This window comes from Glycine soja, chromosome 6, assembly GCF_004193775.1.
Source record: "Glycine soja cultivar W05 chromosome 6, ASM419377v2, whole genome shotgun sequence".
Classification (NCBI taxonomy): domain Eukaryota; kingdom Viridiplantae; phylum Streptophyta; class Magnoliopsida; order Fabales; family Fabaceae; genus Glycine; species Glycine soja.
Genome location: NC_041007.1, coordinates 47,409,904 through 47,426,902, shown reverse-complemented (window position 1 = coordinate 47,426,902; position 16,999 = coordinate 47,409,904). Strand labels below are relative to the sequence as shown.

The following is a 16,999-nucleotide window of genomic DNA, read 5'->3' as shown; positions in this document are numbered from 1 at the left end:
AAATTAATTTTGTACATAATTTAATGATAAATTAGTTCTAAAAATTTTGAAACTTAATGACAAGCTTATCCTCAAAATACATAATTTATTGTCAAATACTTAAATTGGTTCTTAAACATTATAACTTAATAACTTAATGATAAAATAGTTTTACAAATTTAACAATAAGATTAATTTGTAAATTCAAGGATTAAATTTATATTTTTTATCTATTGGACAAATTTAATTGATGAGTGTTGTAAACTCTTTAGTATTATCTTTCATTCCAACATATTAGGAAAAAAAATAATAGGTTTAAGGTAAGAAGTTTTACTATTGAGACGGGTCAATTGGAAGCTAGTGAGGAGATAAACACAAGAGTAGGATATATTACATATGACCATCGTTTTTTATTGTGTTGTGGCGGTTGCAATATGGATTGTAGCCATTAATTGCAACATAAAATTATTATATGTTTGCACTGAATATAAAAAAGAATTTTACAATTATTCTAATTATTGGCATAACTTTTATTTATAATACAACATAACTTTTCATTCATTTAAAAATTTGGTATTCCCTAACATCCCTATAGTTGAACCCATGCAACCTTTGACACTTGGAAAGTTCAAAATAGAAGATTAAAATGTAAATTTAATTTAATATATAGTGACAAAAAAGAATAATAGAATGATGTTAAGACTTCATTGAAGCCGCCAATACGGTTGTAGACCGATATTTAAAATCATGCATACCACATGCATCAGTGTTTGGGAGATATTGAAAGAGGATTTGAGGGAGAAGAAGAGAGGGCTAGGTTAAAGTATCATGGTAATTTTTTATATATGGCCCACTAATTTCAAATTACATTATATTTGTTAATTTAACAATTTTTCTTATTGATCTTTCATTTGATTGGCTAAGTTATTGCTATAGTGGGATATTTCCTTTTTCAAACTTTCAATGCAACTTTTTAAGTTACATAAAGATGCTCTCCATCAAGTAGCTATGTAAGAAATGGGTAGTTATCAAATGAATAATTAGAAGACCAGCTCATGAAAAAAAATGTTTCAATCATAATAATAAAAAAAAAGGATAAACCATTTTATAATTTCTGTGAATAGGTCATAATGTAATTTTATCCTTGTATTTTATATATATATATTTTTGATCGATGTAAATTTTAAATAATTTGTGTCACCACTTAATGATCACATAACATGCATTTAGTTATATCACATGATTATCATGTAGTGATATAGACTGTTTTCACAAGTTTTAAAATTTAAGAGAATCAAAATCAGGAAAAAAAACTAGATGAAGCTAAATAAACTTATAAGAAATAAAAATATATTCAAACTATTCTTCAACCCCAGCAGGGATGCATTGTAAAAGCTAATTAACATCAAATATGTAAACCGAAAGGATTCTTCTGTTGATAGTTTAATTTCATTTTAAAATTTTGCAATTAAACCAAACACGACAAAAAAAAAAAACTTAATTCTAGAATCTCGATCGTTTCAAGAAGATGAAAATCATAATATTTAGTTTAATCAATTAATTTAAAAAGAGAAAAAGAAAATCCAAAAAACACATTTTGTCAACTTCATAATTATTTGATCTTTTTACATACATAAAAATTTGAAACAAAGCATGAAATATAAAATTAAAATTTCCGTAGAAATACAAAAGCCAAGCGAGAAAATAGATATATAATTTGGTTATACAAGATCTAAACACACAATAAATCATAATAAATATAAACTTAAAATAAAAAAGTATGTGACGATAAAAAATGATGATAAATTAACAAGTTCAATGCAAACACAAACACCACAGTTTAGTTACACATTGCAATCCTTAGTAAATATTTACAACATTTAGACGAGTATAATCCATACACTTAATTACAACCATGCAAGTATAATAGAAATGTTTAAGAAGGTGCTATAAATCAAAGAATGGGACAAGGAGGTGGAATTGGTCTCCTACCCCGGAAAGGAATCAATAGGTTAAATGGAAAAGGAAGCCCAGGATCTCTTCTTCTATTTGCCTTTTCTAGATCTTCTTTAAGTCTTCGAATTTCATCATTTGATGCATTTTGAAATGACCTATAGTTTTCCTCAGCCTTAAGTCTAGCAACTCTTTCTTCTTCCAATTTTTTCAAAAGATTTGCAGTTTCTTCCTTCAACTTTGATTCAACCTGTATATTAAAATAAAATTATTATTTGAAAGAACAAACTAATTGAATCAGCCCAATACATTTAAGTAAAAAAGATTTCCAATACTTAAAATTGATTTGAATATCTTTATTTCTTAATTTATGATACCAGCCGCCAACCAAGATAGAAATAACAAAATATTGTGCTAAGTTTTGCTTACAATCCATTCTCCCCCCAAATATCTCTTTTAATTTGGAGAAAATCTTAAGACATTATCATTACTAAATGTGAAATCCTCTCCTAAAAGAAATTCAATGTTATCAATATATTCATTTGATTTATAATAATAATAATAATAATAATAATAATAATTCCTTGGGATTACACCTTCATTTCAAAATAACATTGGCAGTTAATTAGTGCAAGAAAAAAACATATAATAGTATTTCATAATATGAGAAATACTATACTACAAAAATAGAAGAAAAAAAATAATCTCAACGATTCAATGTAAAATAACATTTTAAGTGTATGTTTATTTCCAATTTATATAATCTCACTTTTGCAAATACATATATGCACCAATTAATATTTTACATATTTTATCTCTAAGAAAGTTAACATATTTAGCTTCAATGTAATATATATGAAAATCAAATGTTATGAAATAAATATTAAAAGACATAAAAAGATAAAATATACCATATTAATCATTCGTTTTAGCTCGTCGTCATATTTTTGTTGCATTTGCATTTTAATCTCAAACATTTCTTCTTTTGAATATCCTTTTAAGGAGTCAAGTGCTTTTTGTTGGTTATCCCGCATTGTTGCTTTCTCCTATGCAATCGAGTGATAAGTTCAATGGAGTAATATATATTATCTATCCAAGTGTCAATATTAAAGAAACACTATAAAACTTTATAAAATTTTCACCTTTAATTCTATAAATAACTCGTTTGTAAATGGTAGTCCACCATTTTGTGATATAACCATGTCGACGAGAGTAAGAAGTTGTTGAACTTGTCCTAATTGCTTTTCTTTATCCTTAGTCTTATTATCAAAAAGTAGTTTACGATTGCCACATAGGATCATAATATCCTACACCAATATAAAACTGTATCAAAATTGAATCAACAAAATCTAAAGTTAGCATTGAAAATTCACATAGAATATGTTCTTATATATTTCAAGATATTTATGTAAGTAGTATTAAAAGCAGAAGTAATTGACAAGAATGTGACTCATTAACATGGGTTTATTTAAATATGAACACATAGTTCATATATTAAAAATAATTTTTATTAATGTATAATTATTTTGAGTATAATGTGTATATTTTCCAGTATGATTGACAATATAATATGTTAATTTTTATAGTGAAATACCACAAATTAATTACATTAAAACACTTTATTATATACAACACTAAAAAAATGTTATCTATACACTTTTTTTTTTATCTTACACAACAATAAGAACTGTTGGCATTTTTACTATGTCACTCTTGTTAATAAAACATACATTTCATTGTGCATAAGGACTTGTTTTTTTTTAAATGATTTAAAGAATATATATATATATATATATATATATAATAATAATAATAATCCATTTTTAAATATTTTACTTAAATTAAATTTTATTTTCCATTTTGAATACAACTATGAAAGTAGTTTTTATTTTAAAGACATTAATAATTGTAACTTTATTTAAAAAAATTATTCAAATTAAATTTTCAAAAATAATAATAAACTTGATTACTTTTAAATTTTTAATTTTTAAAACTAAACAAATATGCATTAAAAAAATTAAAGTCGTTTTACTCAAAGTGAATGAAAATTTTACGAGAATAAGTAAAAATAAATATGAAATTTTGAAAATAAATGTTTTTAAAAATTAACGTTTGAAAAAGTTAGCCAAAGATTTATTACTTTTACGAAATAAACTACAATAAACACATAATTATTTATTTAAACAAGTCCTATTTAATTAAATATCGAACAATATTTGAAACCTCTTGAGTTGTACCTTTTATGTGTAATATAGTAATGCAAAATGTTAAGTTGTAAAGAAAAGTAGGTATGGGACAATAAAAAAAAAACATGTATGCTATTTAATTAAATAATAAAAGATGTAAAATAATATATTAATCTTTAAATTTGGCTTAATATTTTTACCATACAAAATGGGAAATGAATTTTTAATATCATAATATTTGAAATTTTTATTTATTATAATTGTATTAATACATGCAAGCTTTATATCTTTTTATATCTTGTATTTACTGTATACAAAATATGGTAAATTCTTCTAACATTTAAAAGATCGTATAAGTTGTTGTAACAACTAAAATTTAAATTACTATGATTAAAAACATAAAATAAATTTCAATGATTAAAAAAATTATATTAAACTAATGTTAATATTTAAAATTTTAAATAATTTTAAAATTATTTAAATATGGTTTTTTTACTGTTACAGATTTTATGAATAAAATAATTAAATATTTGAATATTTTTATATCTATTTAAATTTTGAATAACTTCTATTATTTTATCTGAAGTAACAATATTAAAAATTTATTTAAACTGTTACATATATTTTTAAATTTCTATTTATTATACTATCGTGAATTTAGATTTTATTATTTTGAAATATATTTTGGAATTTATTTTCTAAAAAATAACAAAAAAATCATGAAATTTTTAATATATGATTTTAGAGAATAAATTTTGCATTAGTTACTTTCTTTTGTTTAGTTATAGTTGTTTTAAATGAATTTATGAAGAGTAAATAATTTGTGCATTGATATGATACTGTAAAATATATGTTGTCATCCAATCGAAAACTCTCTTATCAACAATAATTTTTAGGCTTAGTGACAATATAAGATTTCTTACACTGACAAATGTTTATAGTTATCAAACTCTTTTATAAAGAAACAACTATATAATAAATATATTACACCGAATAAAAAAATTAACAAATATACTATATTTTATGAGTATAGCATTTAATTGTATAAATTAAATTATCTACTACCTTTGATGTGTGTGTGGAGTTATCAAATGATAATTTTTTCTTATTCTGGAAATTAAGATATATATATATATATATATATATATATATATATATATATATATAAAATCATATAAATCATGTGTGTTTATTTGACTACTTAGTAATTACATGACTACTTAAAAAAAATCATGTGTATTTATTTGACCATTCAAGTATGATTTAGAGACTTTTATTTATAATTATCATTTCTCACGATAAAAAGAGTTCTCACTTGATAATTATGAAAATGAAAATAGCATATATTAATTTAAATGATAATGGTAAAAAACCTTAAGAGGTTGTGGACACTCATGACCTAAATAATCATCAAGTGTCTCCTCATTTTCTTCTAGCTCATCTCCTCCGGTGAAAACCACGATCATATAGTCAACAATTTTGTGGCCAAACAATGCTTGCAAGGCAAGAAATGTAGCTTGTTCTTCTTCAGAAAAACGAGTTTTAACAGAGAATACCATAAGAATAGCATGAATTCCATCCTTGGCCATATCAATACATTTGACTATTTCCTTTCCTGCAGAATGAGTTCCATCAAATAGTCCTGCAAAATTTATTTGGTTTTAGATTTAGAATTAAATATGTTTTATGTTCATGCAAATATAACTTTTACTTGTATTCCCTATATATATATATATATATATATATATATATATAAAAGTAATGCTCATCATCGTCACTTGTTTTGGACCTCGTAATGCAAAGAAAAATTATCATCTTACAAGGACAATTGGATGGCCTAAAAACAAAGAACAAATATATTTGTATTGCCATATTTTGCAAGTAAATTATATTTGTAGGGATCTAAAACTTGTACGTTTTTGCTAGTAGTAGGTTCAAGGTGATCAAATTACAAAGGTTATAGGATTAAATACTAATTAAAATGAAGAGTTATATCGGAACTAAATTGTACATACATAAATTATTTATTTAATTTATAGGGACTTAAAGCTTATATTTATACATGATAAAATTTCCAAGAAGCGTAGACAACAATAGTTAAGCAATCACAATCCTTTTTAACTCAAATCAAATACAAAATCATGTAATGAATAATAAGTTATGTTGCTTTACCTGGGGTGTCAATAACATTAACAATTGGTCCATCCTTTATAATAGTTCTTTGCAATTCACAAACACGTGTTACACCAGAGGAGCTTGACTTCGATTTGAAGGCTCTCCTTCCAAGAACACTATTTCCTACTGCACTCTTGCCATTGCCAGTACGTCCGACTAAAACTAGTGTCCTAACTTCATTAGACGAGGATGTTTTTGCCATTGATAGTAACAAATTTAGGTTACAACTGCAAGGAAAATATATCATAAATAAAAATTTAGCAATAGAATAAATTAAAAACACACACACACATATATATATATATATGAACATATAATGTAATTACAACTAATAAACATTTAAAAAACAAATAAGTTTTGAAGTATAAAGTATGTCTCAATCAACAATTTCCTTGAATTAAGTAACACTATAGAGTTAAATAAACTTATGTATGCGTGTGAGATGTAAAATCACGATGCATAGAAGAAAATGAATATGAGAGAAAATACACAGTACACGTTATTTCTCAACTTTCAATTATATGATTATTTTAATTTCCTATCCTTGAGATCCTTTTTATATTTTTGCTCAGGAAAGAAACTACACTTGCTTGAGAAAAGCACAAACAAAAAATCCTAGCATCTCAAAACAACATAATTGAAGTGTGTTTGAGAGTAACAAGAGAATAATATACCTAAACCGAAGGTGTTGGAAAGGAATAATACAAACTTTTGGATTTGAGTCAGAATAAAAAGAGAAGTGAGTTGTAAATCCACATCTCGGAAGACGGGAGAAAACAGAAAAGATAATCCCCAATATAAGAAAAATACATGGAATCTACAAAAAAAGAAGTTCCCAAAACCCGGAAGATAGATTCACGTGTAACTTTTTTGAAGCAACCTTAATTATTCCCCATACATTTTCTTTTTGTATACCCTATTTGAAAAGTTTGTTTTAGTGCTTAAATAGCACCTATGTTAATGTTTATAACCATTATTATGGGATCGCTAAGAAAAAGGGCACATACACGGGTAATTGCTGGTGTGGAGATTAAATTTTTATATTAGTTAATCATTTTTTTTAGTGGTATTCTAAGAGTGGTCGCTAATAAAGGAATCTAATACCTTAGTGGTTCCATATATGCACACCATTAATACAAACATATTTTTAAAGAATACCAAAGATAATAATTTTTAGTCACTACAATTTAATGTTTTTTGTTTTTCATTGTTGTAATTTTTTTTTCTTTTAGTTCTTAAAAATTATGTTTGTTTTGTTTTAAGTCTTTAAGACACTTTAAAAAAATACTAAATTATAGAGACTAAATATATATTTAAACTTAATTTTCAAGTAGAATTTTCATTTTTTTCCTTTTAAAATTGTAGTTCTATTTTTTTCACCATTCCTATAATACAAAATCAAAACCACAACCAAAACATGATATATTCTCATCCAAGTGCACCAATAGAGCAATTAGAATATATACAAATTTCTTCAAAAGAAAAATTTAAACATTAAATTCATCAAACAAAATTAAGTTAATAAAGTCACAATATTTCCATTTAGTATAGACTAATTCTTACATAAGTGAGCATGAAAAGTAAGAACATGTAACCATACATGGTAGGATCCATGTAAAAAGATGTTTCTATGTAACCTCATATCCTACTTTTATATGTTCTTAACCAATCACATATATGTTTGTTATTTTATATAATATTTATTTATATTGTTGGAAATTTCTCCATAATTAAGATTGATATGATTCACATTCAAGCAAACATGCAAATTCAAATACATGAAAAATTGAATAGCACATTTCAAAGCATGCATAGGAAGTTAAGGAGCACTTTCCAAGGACTTGAAATTGGTCTCTTTGACCTTGAGACTTCTACACTCCACTTAAAAAATTGAATATTAGAGTTAGAGTTTTGAATGTAACCCATTTATTAGTATCCACCACTCACTCTTGAAGGCCACATCCCTCTCCTATAAATAGGGAGACATGTGAAAAGTTGGAACATCCCACTTCATCTCATCTAAAGAGAAGCAAAGTAAGAGTGATAGTGAGAAAGAAAGTTCAAGTTTCCACCACACTTAGTGAAAATTGAGAGAAATTGTAAACCATTCTTGTTGGGTGAGATTGAGAGATATTTTCTTGTATTAAGAGAGTCATCGTAATCCTACTTCTAATAAGAGAGATATTTACGGGCTTGATTCCAATTTTTACCTTTTACATTGAAAAAACTTTTCATATTAAAAATTCTTAGTATCATTTTTCTATTCTCTATTTTTGTTTTTTCAATTTTGCTAAATGTCTATTTTGAGTGTATAGAAAGAAAAATAGTATTGATCCAACATATATCAATTCACTGGGTTTAACCAATGACGTTCACTGATCTAGCTAGGATATCCATGTTGGGTCAATGACCTATCCCAGTTTTAAAACAATAGTTCAAAAAGTGTTAATTTTAACGGTCTTGGGGTTGAGAGAAGATGGAAAACAAAGGAAGTTTCAACTATTTGTTAGGGATTCTTAATTTTATATTTAAGTAATTTTCTTTATTTTTTAAATTTTAATACATTATTAGAGATATGGTAAGGTAATAAAACTCGGGTCGCCTCATCGTCCTAAGACAAGCATTGTTAGATAAAAGGACAAGTGTAATGGCGATTATAATTACCAAGATATGTATGTAATTGTCAGTTAAAATATTTATCAGAAATTACACTGTTTTACGGTGGTTTATGATAACCGCCACATATAACTACCAATAAAGTTCATATATTTTGTAGTGTAAATTACAATCAAGCTACTCTTTTTTTTTTTTTGAAATTTTAATCATTGAAAATTGGTTGCTTATTTATTTTAATTTTTTTAAGATTTTGTTATAAATTGTTTGGCCCAACTTCTCCTTTTAAGAAAAAAAATAAACTTAAATAAAAAGACTCTAACATGCTCAATATGAAACGTGATGTATGAGTAAAAATGAAGAAAAAAATTATGAGTTTTCTACTCAATAATATTTAGTAATAAATCAACAGAAGATTCATCCACTTCATTTTATTAATATTTCAATATGTTTGAGAAAAGGAGAAGTCGTGCCACTAGTTGGATTATTCAACTATTCATTTTTAAAGTGGTCCTTTCTTCAGATTGCTAAATTTCTTGGCCGGCCATTGAATTGTGGTGTTACAATATTCTTAGTTGACATCAGAAAGCGCCACTTTAATATCCTAATTATGTTAGAGAAACAGGTGCAATCATCCTATAACCGGTTTATTCAACTATTTCATTTTAAATTCAAAGTGGTGCTTTTCTGTAGATTGCTCAATTTCTTGGTCATTGATTTTCAAACATATGTGAATTAATATCATAAGATCCTCTCACACACAACCCTCCATAGTCTTGGGGACTTGAATTCTACTATTACTACAAGTCTATAACATATTGCTATGCCTATCATTTCATTACACAATAACAATGGCAACAAAAGCACTCATTACCATCCAAAGTTTTCTTGGCTTCATGACCGCCTTCACCATGGCAAGTGCACAATCCCCAAACTACATGAATGATGACTGCCACAACTCAACAACACAACAAGCCCTAACCCTAACATACCAAACCAACCTTCACAACACCCTCTTGTGGCTGTCTTCGGATGCTGCCACAAGCAAAGGATACAATCACACCACCACAGGAAATGGCACAGTTGATGCTGTGTATGGCCTCTATGATTGCAGGGGTGATGTCACAGGATCCTTCTGTCAGTTTTGTGTCTCCACTGCAGCCTCAGAGATTCTTCAACGCTGTCCTAACAAATCTTCTGCTGTGATATGGTATAACTACTGCATTCTCAGGTAATCAGGACCAATTCAAGGATAAGACTTCTAAAGCTCAAGCTTTTAACCCAATCAACAAAAAAATTATTTGTTATTAACTTTTATAACGCAAAAGGCCACATATTTTAACAAAAGGCACAGCACAAGGTTTTAAATATTGGTTGCAGTTGCGTTGCTTTTCATCACGTTTGTTGATATCGTAGAAAACCATAGACAAATGCGACCAATGCATTCCTAGTTGCAGTCGTGGATGGTTAAATTAAAAATCTTGATGTTGCCGTCCAAATCATGGTTGTGGACCGTTTTTTAAAACCTTGGCATAACATATAACTTTTCAATTTAAAATAGTCTCTCTTAAGATTTGTGTTAGGCCTCACTCGCTATTGGGACGGTTTTGTAGGTACTCAAACCATAACTTCTTTGGGAACCTTACCACAACTCCATCATGGCAAATTGTAGGGTCCAAGAACACAACTAATCCAGAAGAGCTTCAGAAATCTGAGGATTACATGCAAAGTTTGAGAAGAGAAGCCACTGTGGAGACCAACAAATTATATGCAATAGGAGGGTTCAATTTGAGTAATGGTGAGGAAAGGTATGGGTTGGTGCAGTGCAGTAGGGACCTTACTAATGTTGAGTGCAGTCAGTGTTTGGAGGCTATGTTAGTCAAAGTTCCTCAGTGTTGTGCTGCAAACCTAGGATGGCAAGTTTTGGCTCCAAGTTGTCTTATAAAGTATGATGATTATATGTTCTACCAGATTACTAATCAAACATCTTCTCTTTTGCCTAATCCAGGTACATATATATAATTAGTTGATTAATTGTTCAACTTTATTGCTAGGTTACTATTTTGGTTTTCTTGGTTTCATCCCGCATGTTGCACTGCCACTTAAGTGTGTTGAATTGCAATTTGGTTCGTTTGCAAGAGATTGATTTCACGATTCAAAATGTGAACTAGCAGAAACTCCATCCATTATGTCAAGGCTTCCTTCAAGTCTTAAACCCAAACAAAATAAATGAGATAAACAAATAAAAAATCATACTCAGCGGCAAATGTAATTAATCTTTTTTTATACTACTAACGTATATTAAATATGATTTTTACAGCAGTTATTATAAAAATTAATGATTGTATTACACATGAAAATATATAGAAAAAAATCTTTAGTATATATATATATATATATATATATATATATATATATATATATATATATATATATATATATATGAGTGTATTCTAATTATTTTTTTATTAAAAAAACAAACTAGTGGGTGCTTTTGACCTGGTTCAGGAAGGATCGGTAGCTGGTGATGGGTGAATGATTTGGTGAGATTATTTGGTGCGTGTTGCTTTGGAATAATGCAAGTGTTCACGACACACTTGACTTTGGAACATTTTTCTTTTTTGGTGAATGGACTTTTTGGAACATATGATTGTGCTTTGTGGTGTTTAGGTGGAGTTGTGTTATTTGTGCGTGCGACAGAAATAGAAAACTTTAGTATTTGATAGAGAAAGACTGCTTTTAATTTCTTGGGGAAAAGATAGCTTACATTTTCAGATTAGAAGTCATTCTTTCACGTCAATTTCTATTTAAAAAATAATCATATCACATTAATATTTTCTTATATTCTTCAATTAAATATTAAATCATTCAACGTATGCACTGAATATCTTTTTTATTTATTTATTTATAAAATGTACCTTTTCCGAACGTTAAGGATGAGCATAGAACATCCTTAATAATTTGTGTTCCATACATGTTACATAAATTATCAGAAATCTTTATGTTTAATTTGTAATTATTAATAATAATAACTTGTAGTTTTTATGAATATAATTTTATCATTTAATTGTAGTTTTTATTAATTAATTTGTAAGTTATATATATAGGTTCATAACATTTGGCATAAAAATATTTTAAAATAATATATATGTTTTGAATCGAAGTAACGAAATTGATCATTATACCATGATTTTTCTTTCACTTAAAATTTTCAGAAATAATCTTGGTTTTTTCTAAGTTAACCCCCGGGAGGTTAATGCGGACAATTTGTTTAGTAACCATTTGTGATTAGGTAAACGGGCTCATATTTGGGTCAGCACATTTGTTAAGGGCATTTGTTATATCCACTCTCTTTTTCTTATACTTAAGTACACTCTCCTTTTTCTTTTTTAAACTCAAATGACTTAAATAATCTTTTTTAATCTCAAATCTTCTTCTTTTCCTCACACGATGACATACTCCTGAACAATATAATACACTCTTTCAATGGCAACAAAACATTCCCCCTCCTTTCATTAGAATCATTTATCTCTTTCACTTTATTTTTTACTTCCATGACAATAAAACATTCATTTCTTTCTCATTTTCTTGGTTTTACTGATTTGATAGTGTTATTCTCTTGTTTCGAACTAGAAAAAATGCTTACAAGCTTTGAATTTTCATACATGATTTGTACATGTTGTATAATTTGGTGAGAAGTTCAAGAGGAGGGGTATAGTACACATAAAAATGCTTTCTTTATATGTCACTTTACTTAGATGATCTTCTTTTTGGATTTTATAACAAATGAAACATGTTTTTTTCCTGGAAAGTACTTTCTTGGATGTTTTTAAACTTCTGGAAAGTACTTTTTGGAATAAAAAAAATTAAAATTATATTTTGGAAAGTACTTTTCATAACCTAATGTGTTTTAAAAAATATATTTTGGAATGATGTTTAAATTTTTGTTTTCTAGAAAGTACTTTTTGGGAATACAAAAATTTAAACATCAATTATGAATTGTACTTTCTTGAATGATGATATAGGGCATATTGGGTTTAGTGAGATCTATGGCAGTAAGGGGAGTTAGAAAAAAGGGGAGTGGATATAACAAAAGCATTGTTAAGAAAGAGTTTGTGATCAAGCCCAACACTTTTTTTTTTTTTATAATAGTCTTCCGAGTAGGAATATAATTTATTGAAGCCTCTGAAATAATATAATGAAGAGTTAATTTTCATGAACTATAAATGCATTTTTTTACACCAATAAAAAGTGGTCCTAAATATGTTTTCTTAAAATTAATTATAATAAAATTTAATAAACTAATTATATATGACAATTCTGATAATGATATTTTACATTATCAACGCATTTAAATTAAATTCTAATAAAAAATTGTTATTATGCGAGCACTAAGGAGATTCAGTTTATGTTTCATATCATTTATTCAAATGGTCATTCAGGTGCCACACATGGAGGCTTAAAATATGAGCAATCAGAAGTCAGAATTTTCTATTTCAAGCAAAAAAATGTATATTTGCAAATGTGTTAATTACATGTTATCATGAGAACACTAAAGAGATTCAGTTCACATTTCCTATCATTTATTCAAATGGTCATTCAGGTGCCACATATGGAGGCTTAATATATGAGCAATCAGAAGTCAGAATTTTCTATTTTATGCAAAAAAAAATGTATTTTTGCGAATGTGTTAATTACTTTTTGAAGAATTGTTTGATTGTAGTCTGTCTACAACCTGTTCTAATGGTTTGCTAATTGCAATACTATTGAACAGTCCGAGGTTCGAGACATCACATATATGTTTGATTGTAAGTTTTATTTTGTTTAGTTTAATGACAATACAATGACACTTAGCATAATTTTATACTATCAATCAATTAGAAATCAATGTTGTCATAATTTTTAAGATAATTATTGTAAAAGTCAACAACTTATTATACATTATTGTTTGTGACTGAATAACAATATAAAACTGTTTTATAATATTAGTGCATAACTTATTTTTTCTTTTATTTTTTTTGGATTTTGATAAAAAGAGATCAAAACAAGAATTATAAATTAAACACTATTTCATCTGTCACTTTGAATCCTTTGACTAATTAGAACTTCCATAAATTATGTGTTTTTGTGGAATACATTTGGTATATAAGAGAAAAGAAATGTGACATATTCATCTTTGCTATATTTTTGCACTTGCAGCTAAGAAGGGAGGTAAAATTAAGTCAACAACCTTGATCATAATCATAGTGAGTGTATTGGTGGCACTAGCTTTAGTAGTTTGCTCTATCTACTACTTGTGGAGGCAGTATCTGTCAAACAAAGGTAATTGACATTACAAACACGGTGAAACAACTCATCTGTTGCAATAATGCAAAATACAAAGTAATAAGTTTTCTTTGTAGATGGATTGCTATCAGTGAACACCCCTACATCTTTTCATGGCCATGTTCAAAGAGAAGATGCATTGACTGTAGACCTTCCTACAATCCCTTTAATTTGGATTCGACAGAGCACTAATAACTTTTCAGAGTTGGATAAATTAGGAGAAGGTGGATTTGGTCCTGTTTACAAGGTGTCACTGAATTTTTGGATTTGCATGCTAGCTATGTACAATTTTGCTTTGACTTTTAGTTGCCATAGTTATTATTTATCCTTTTCTTTTAGGGTAATTTAGAAGATGGAACAGAAATTGCTGTCAAAAGACTCTCTAAAACATCTGGTCAAGGTTTGGAGGAGTTCAAGAATGAAGTGATCTTCATAGCCAAACTGCAACATAGGAACCTTGTGAGACTCTTGGGTTGCTGTATTGAGGAAAATGAAAAGCTGCTTGTGTACGAGTACATGCCAAATTCTAGCCTTGACTCTCACTTGTTCAGTATGTTTTAGTTAAACTCAATGCTAGTTTTTTTTTGCCTTCACATTTTCTTTTCTTTTTATTGCTATGTGGTAGGAGTAGAGAGGTGTAACTTTATTGCCAAAATTGAATTTTCTATAAGCAACAATTCTTTCTATACCTTTCCATGAAAAACCATATATATATAGATATATGATGAAACAGAACCATATATATAAGCATCATTGCCTATAAAGCACATACAAGTCTTCCACTTGAGGTGTCAGACTGTCAGGTATATTTCCAACACAGACACCTCAATCATCTTAAAATAAAATGTAAAATATTAAAAAATAATGTCTCCTAACATTTTTGGTGAAGCATTCAGACTATATTATAAGGATATATATACAAATCTTGATTGTTTTATTTTCACAATACTGTATATATTAGTTGTGTCACAACATCTTATATTTAGACATTATGTTTAGTGTCTGTGTCAGAATTCGTGCTTCTACTTACAAATTGTGTATTTTGGAAATTAAATTTATTGATCACATTCAATGAGATTTATTCAATAGAAGGGAAAATTACAGGTTCCTTAAGAACACAAATTCTATGTACAACTTTGTTATTTGTTTTCTGCTCCATATATTAGTGTTAACAAATCTTTCCTTTGTCACTTGCATGTCAGATAAGGAAAAAAGAAAGCAACTAGATTGGAAGTTAAGACTGAGCATTATCAATGGAATTGCAAAAGGACTTCTATACCTTCATGAAGACTCTAGACTTAGAGTAATCCATAGAGATCTGAAAGCCAGCAATGTTCTTCTGGATCAAGACATGAATCCAAAAATATCAGATTTTGGATTGGCAAGAACATTTGAAAAAGGCCAGAGTCAGGAAAATACAAAAAGAGTTATGGGCACCTAGTATGTGTTATTGGCGACTCATTTTCATCATGGCACATTAATATTTAATGAATTACACAAATTTGCTATACTAAGTGTTCTTTTAATTTTAAACAGTGGTTACATGGCTCCAGAATATGCAATGGAAGGGTTGTATTCAGTGAAATCTGATGTTTTCAGCTTTGGAGTTCTTTTACTAGAAATCATATGTGGGAAAAGGAATAGTGGATTCTATCTTTCAGAACATGGTCAAAGTCTTCTTGTATATGTGAGTTTTCCCGCTATCATACCATTAAGAAATGAATAATATAAAAGAGTTAGGCTAAAATAGGATTTTGATCATTTATCTAGATTAAAAATTTCAGTTTGGTCCTTTAAATTTAAGAAGTTACACTTTAATTCTTTAAAGTTGATCTGCTAGACCAAATTGGTCCTTTAATTAGTTTATTATACTAATTTTGTCAAACTTAGTGACATGTAACAAACTATGAGAGATGTCACTCAGTCAAAATTGACTTTTAGTGTCAAAAATCGCGGAAGGACCAATTTGGTCTAACAAAGATACTATAAGATATTAAAATGAAACTTTTTAAACTTAAGAGATCAATCTGAAACCTAAAATATAAAATATAGATAAGAGACTAAAATTCTATTTTAGCCAAAGAAATATGCATGTGTTTAAACATGAATTTCTAAAAAATTTCATATTTGCATGCAGAGTTGGAGACTTTGGTGTGAAGGAAAAAGCTTGGAATTGTTGGATCAAATACTGGAAAAGACATATAAAACCAGTGAAGTTATAAGGTGCATACACATTGGTTTGTTATGTGTTCAGGAAGATGCAGTAGATCGACCAACCATGTCGACGGTTGTTGTCATGCTGGCAAGTGACACAATAGCCCTTCCAAAACCTAATCATCCTGCCTTTTCAGTTGGAAGGCAGACCAAAGAAGAAGAATCAACATCAAAAACTTCCAAGGATCCTTCTGTAAATGAAGTAACAGTATCAAATATTTTACCCAGGTAGTGGATATAACATGATAAAAGTTTTGCTTTGAAAATACCAAGATTGTACAAGAAATTACAATTAAGTTTACAACAAATTGGTCAGCCAGCCTCCTCTACATTTGAGAAGCTTTTTCGTGTTTGGGATTGCAATCCTAAAGTTTTATCTATACATATATGTATATTCTATTCATATCATTGATTGCAAAATCTTGCATTCAGAGCAAGGTAACACTGATAGCCAAATTCCTCTGATGTTATTTAGGCCTCTTGATAAGATGAGATTAGCATAAATAATTGAAAATGGAATGGCAAAGTTATGAAATATTTGCCTTGGCGGTAAG

General features: G+C 27.9%; 2 protein-coding genes across 2 annotated transcripts; one reads left to right on the top strand and one right to left on the bottom strand.

Annotated features, from left to right (window-relative positions):
• Nucleotides 1-1,762: 1,762 nt before the first annotated feature.
• LOC114417368 (immune-associated nucleotide-binding protein 9-like) lies at nucleotides 1,763-6,870 on the bottom strand. The gene is made up of 6 exons (XM_028382539.1): nucleotides 6,790-6,870; nucleotides 6,291-6,520; nucleotides 5,492-5,760; nucleotides 3,075-3,239; nucleotides 2,844-2,978; nucleotides 1,763-2,182 (listed from the first exon to the last, which is right to left on the bottom strand). Exons 2-6 carry the CDS (start codon nucleotides 6,493-6,495, stop codon nucleotides 1,934-1,936), a joined length of 1,023 nt encoding a protein of 340 aa, XP_028238340.1. The 5' UTR covers nucleotides 6,496-6,520; nucleotides 6,790-6,870; the 3' UTR covers nucleotides 1,763-1,933.
• A 2,734-nt stretch (nucleotides 6,871-9,604) lies between these two features.
• On the top strand, nucleotides 9,605-16,999 carry LOC114417367 (cysteine-rich receptor-like protein kinase 10). Its single transcript, XM_028382538.1, has 8 exons — nucleotides 9,605-10,137; nucleotides 10,520-10,914; nucleotides 14,106-14,228; nucleotides 14,309-14,478; nucleotides 14,571-14,781; nucleotides 15,434-15,671; nucleotides 15,768-15,918; nucleotides 16,369-16,999. The coding sequence occupies exons 1-8, from the start codon at nucleotides 9,758-9,760 to the stop codon at nucleotides 16,675-16,677; spliced, it is 1,977 nt and encodes a 658-aa protein (XP_028238339.1). The 5' UTR covers nucleotides 9,605-9,757; the 3' UTR covers nucleotides 16,678-16,999.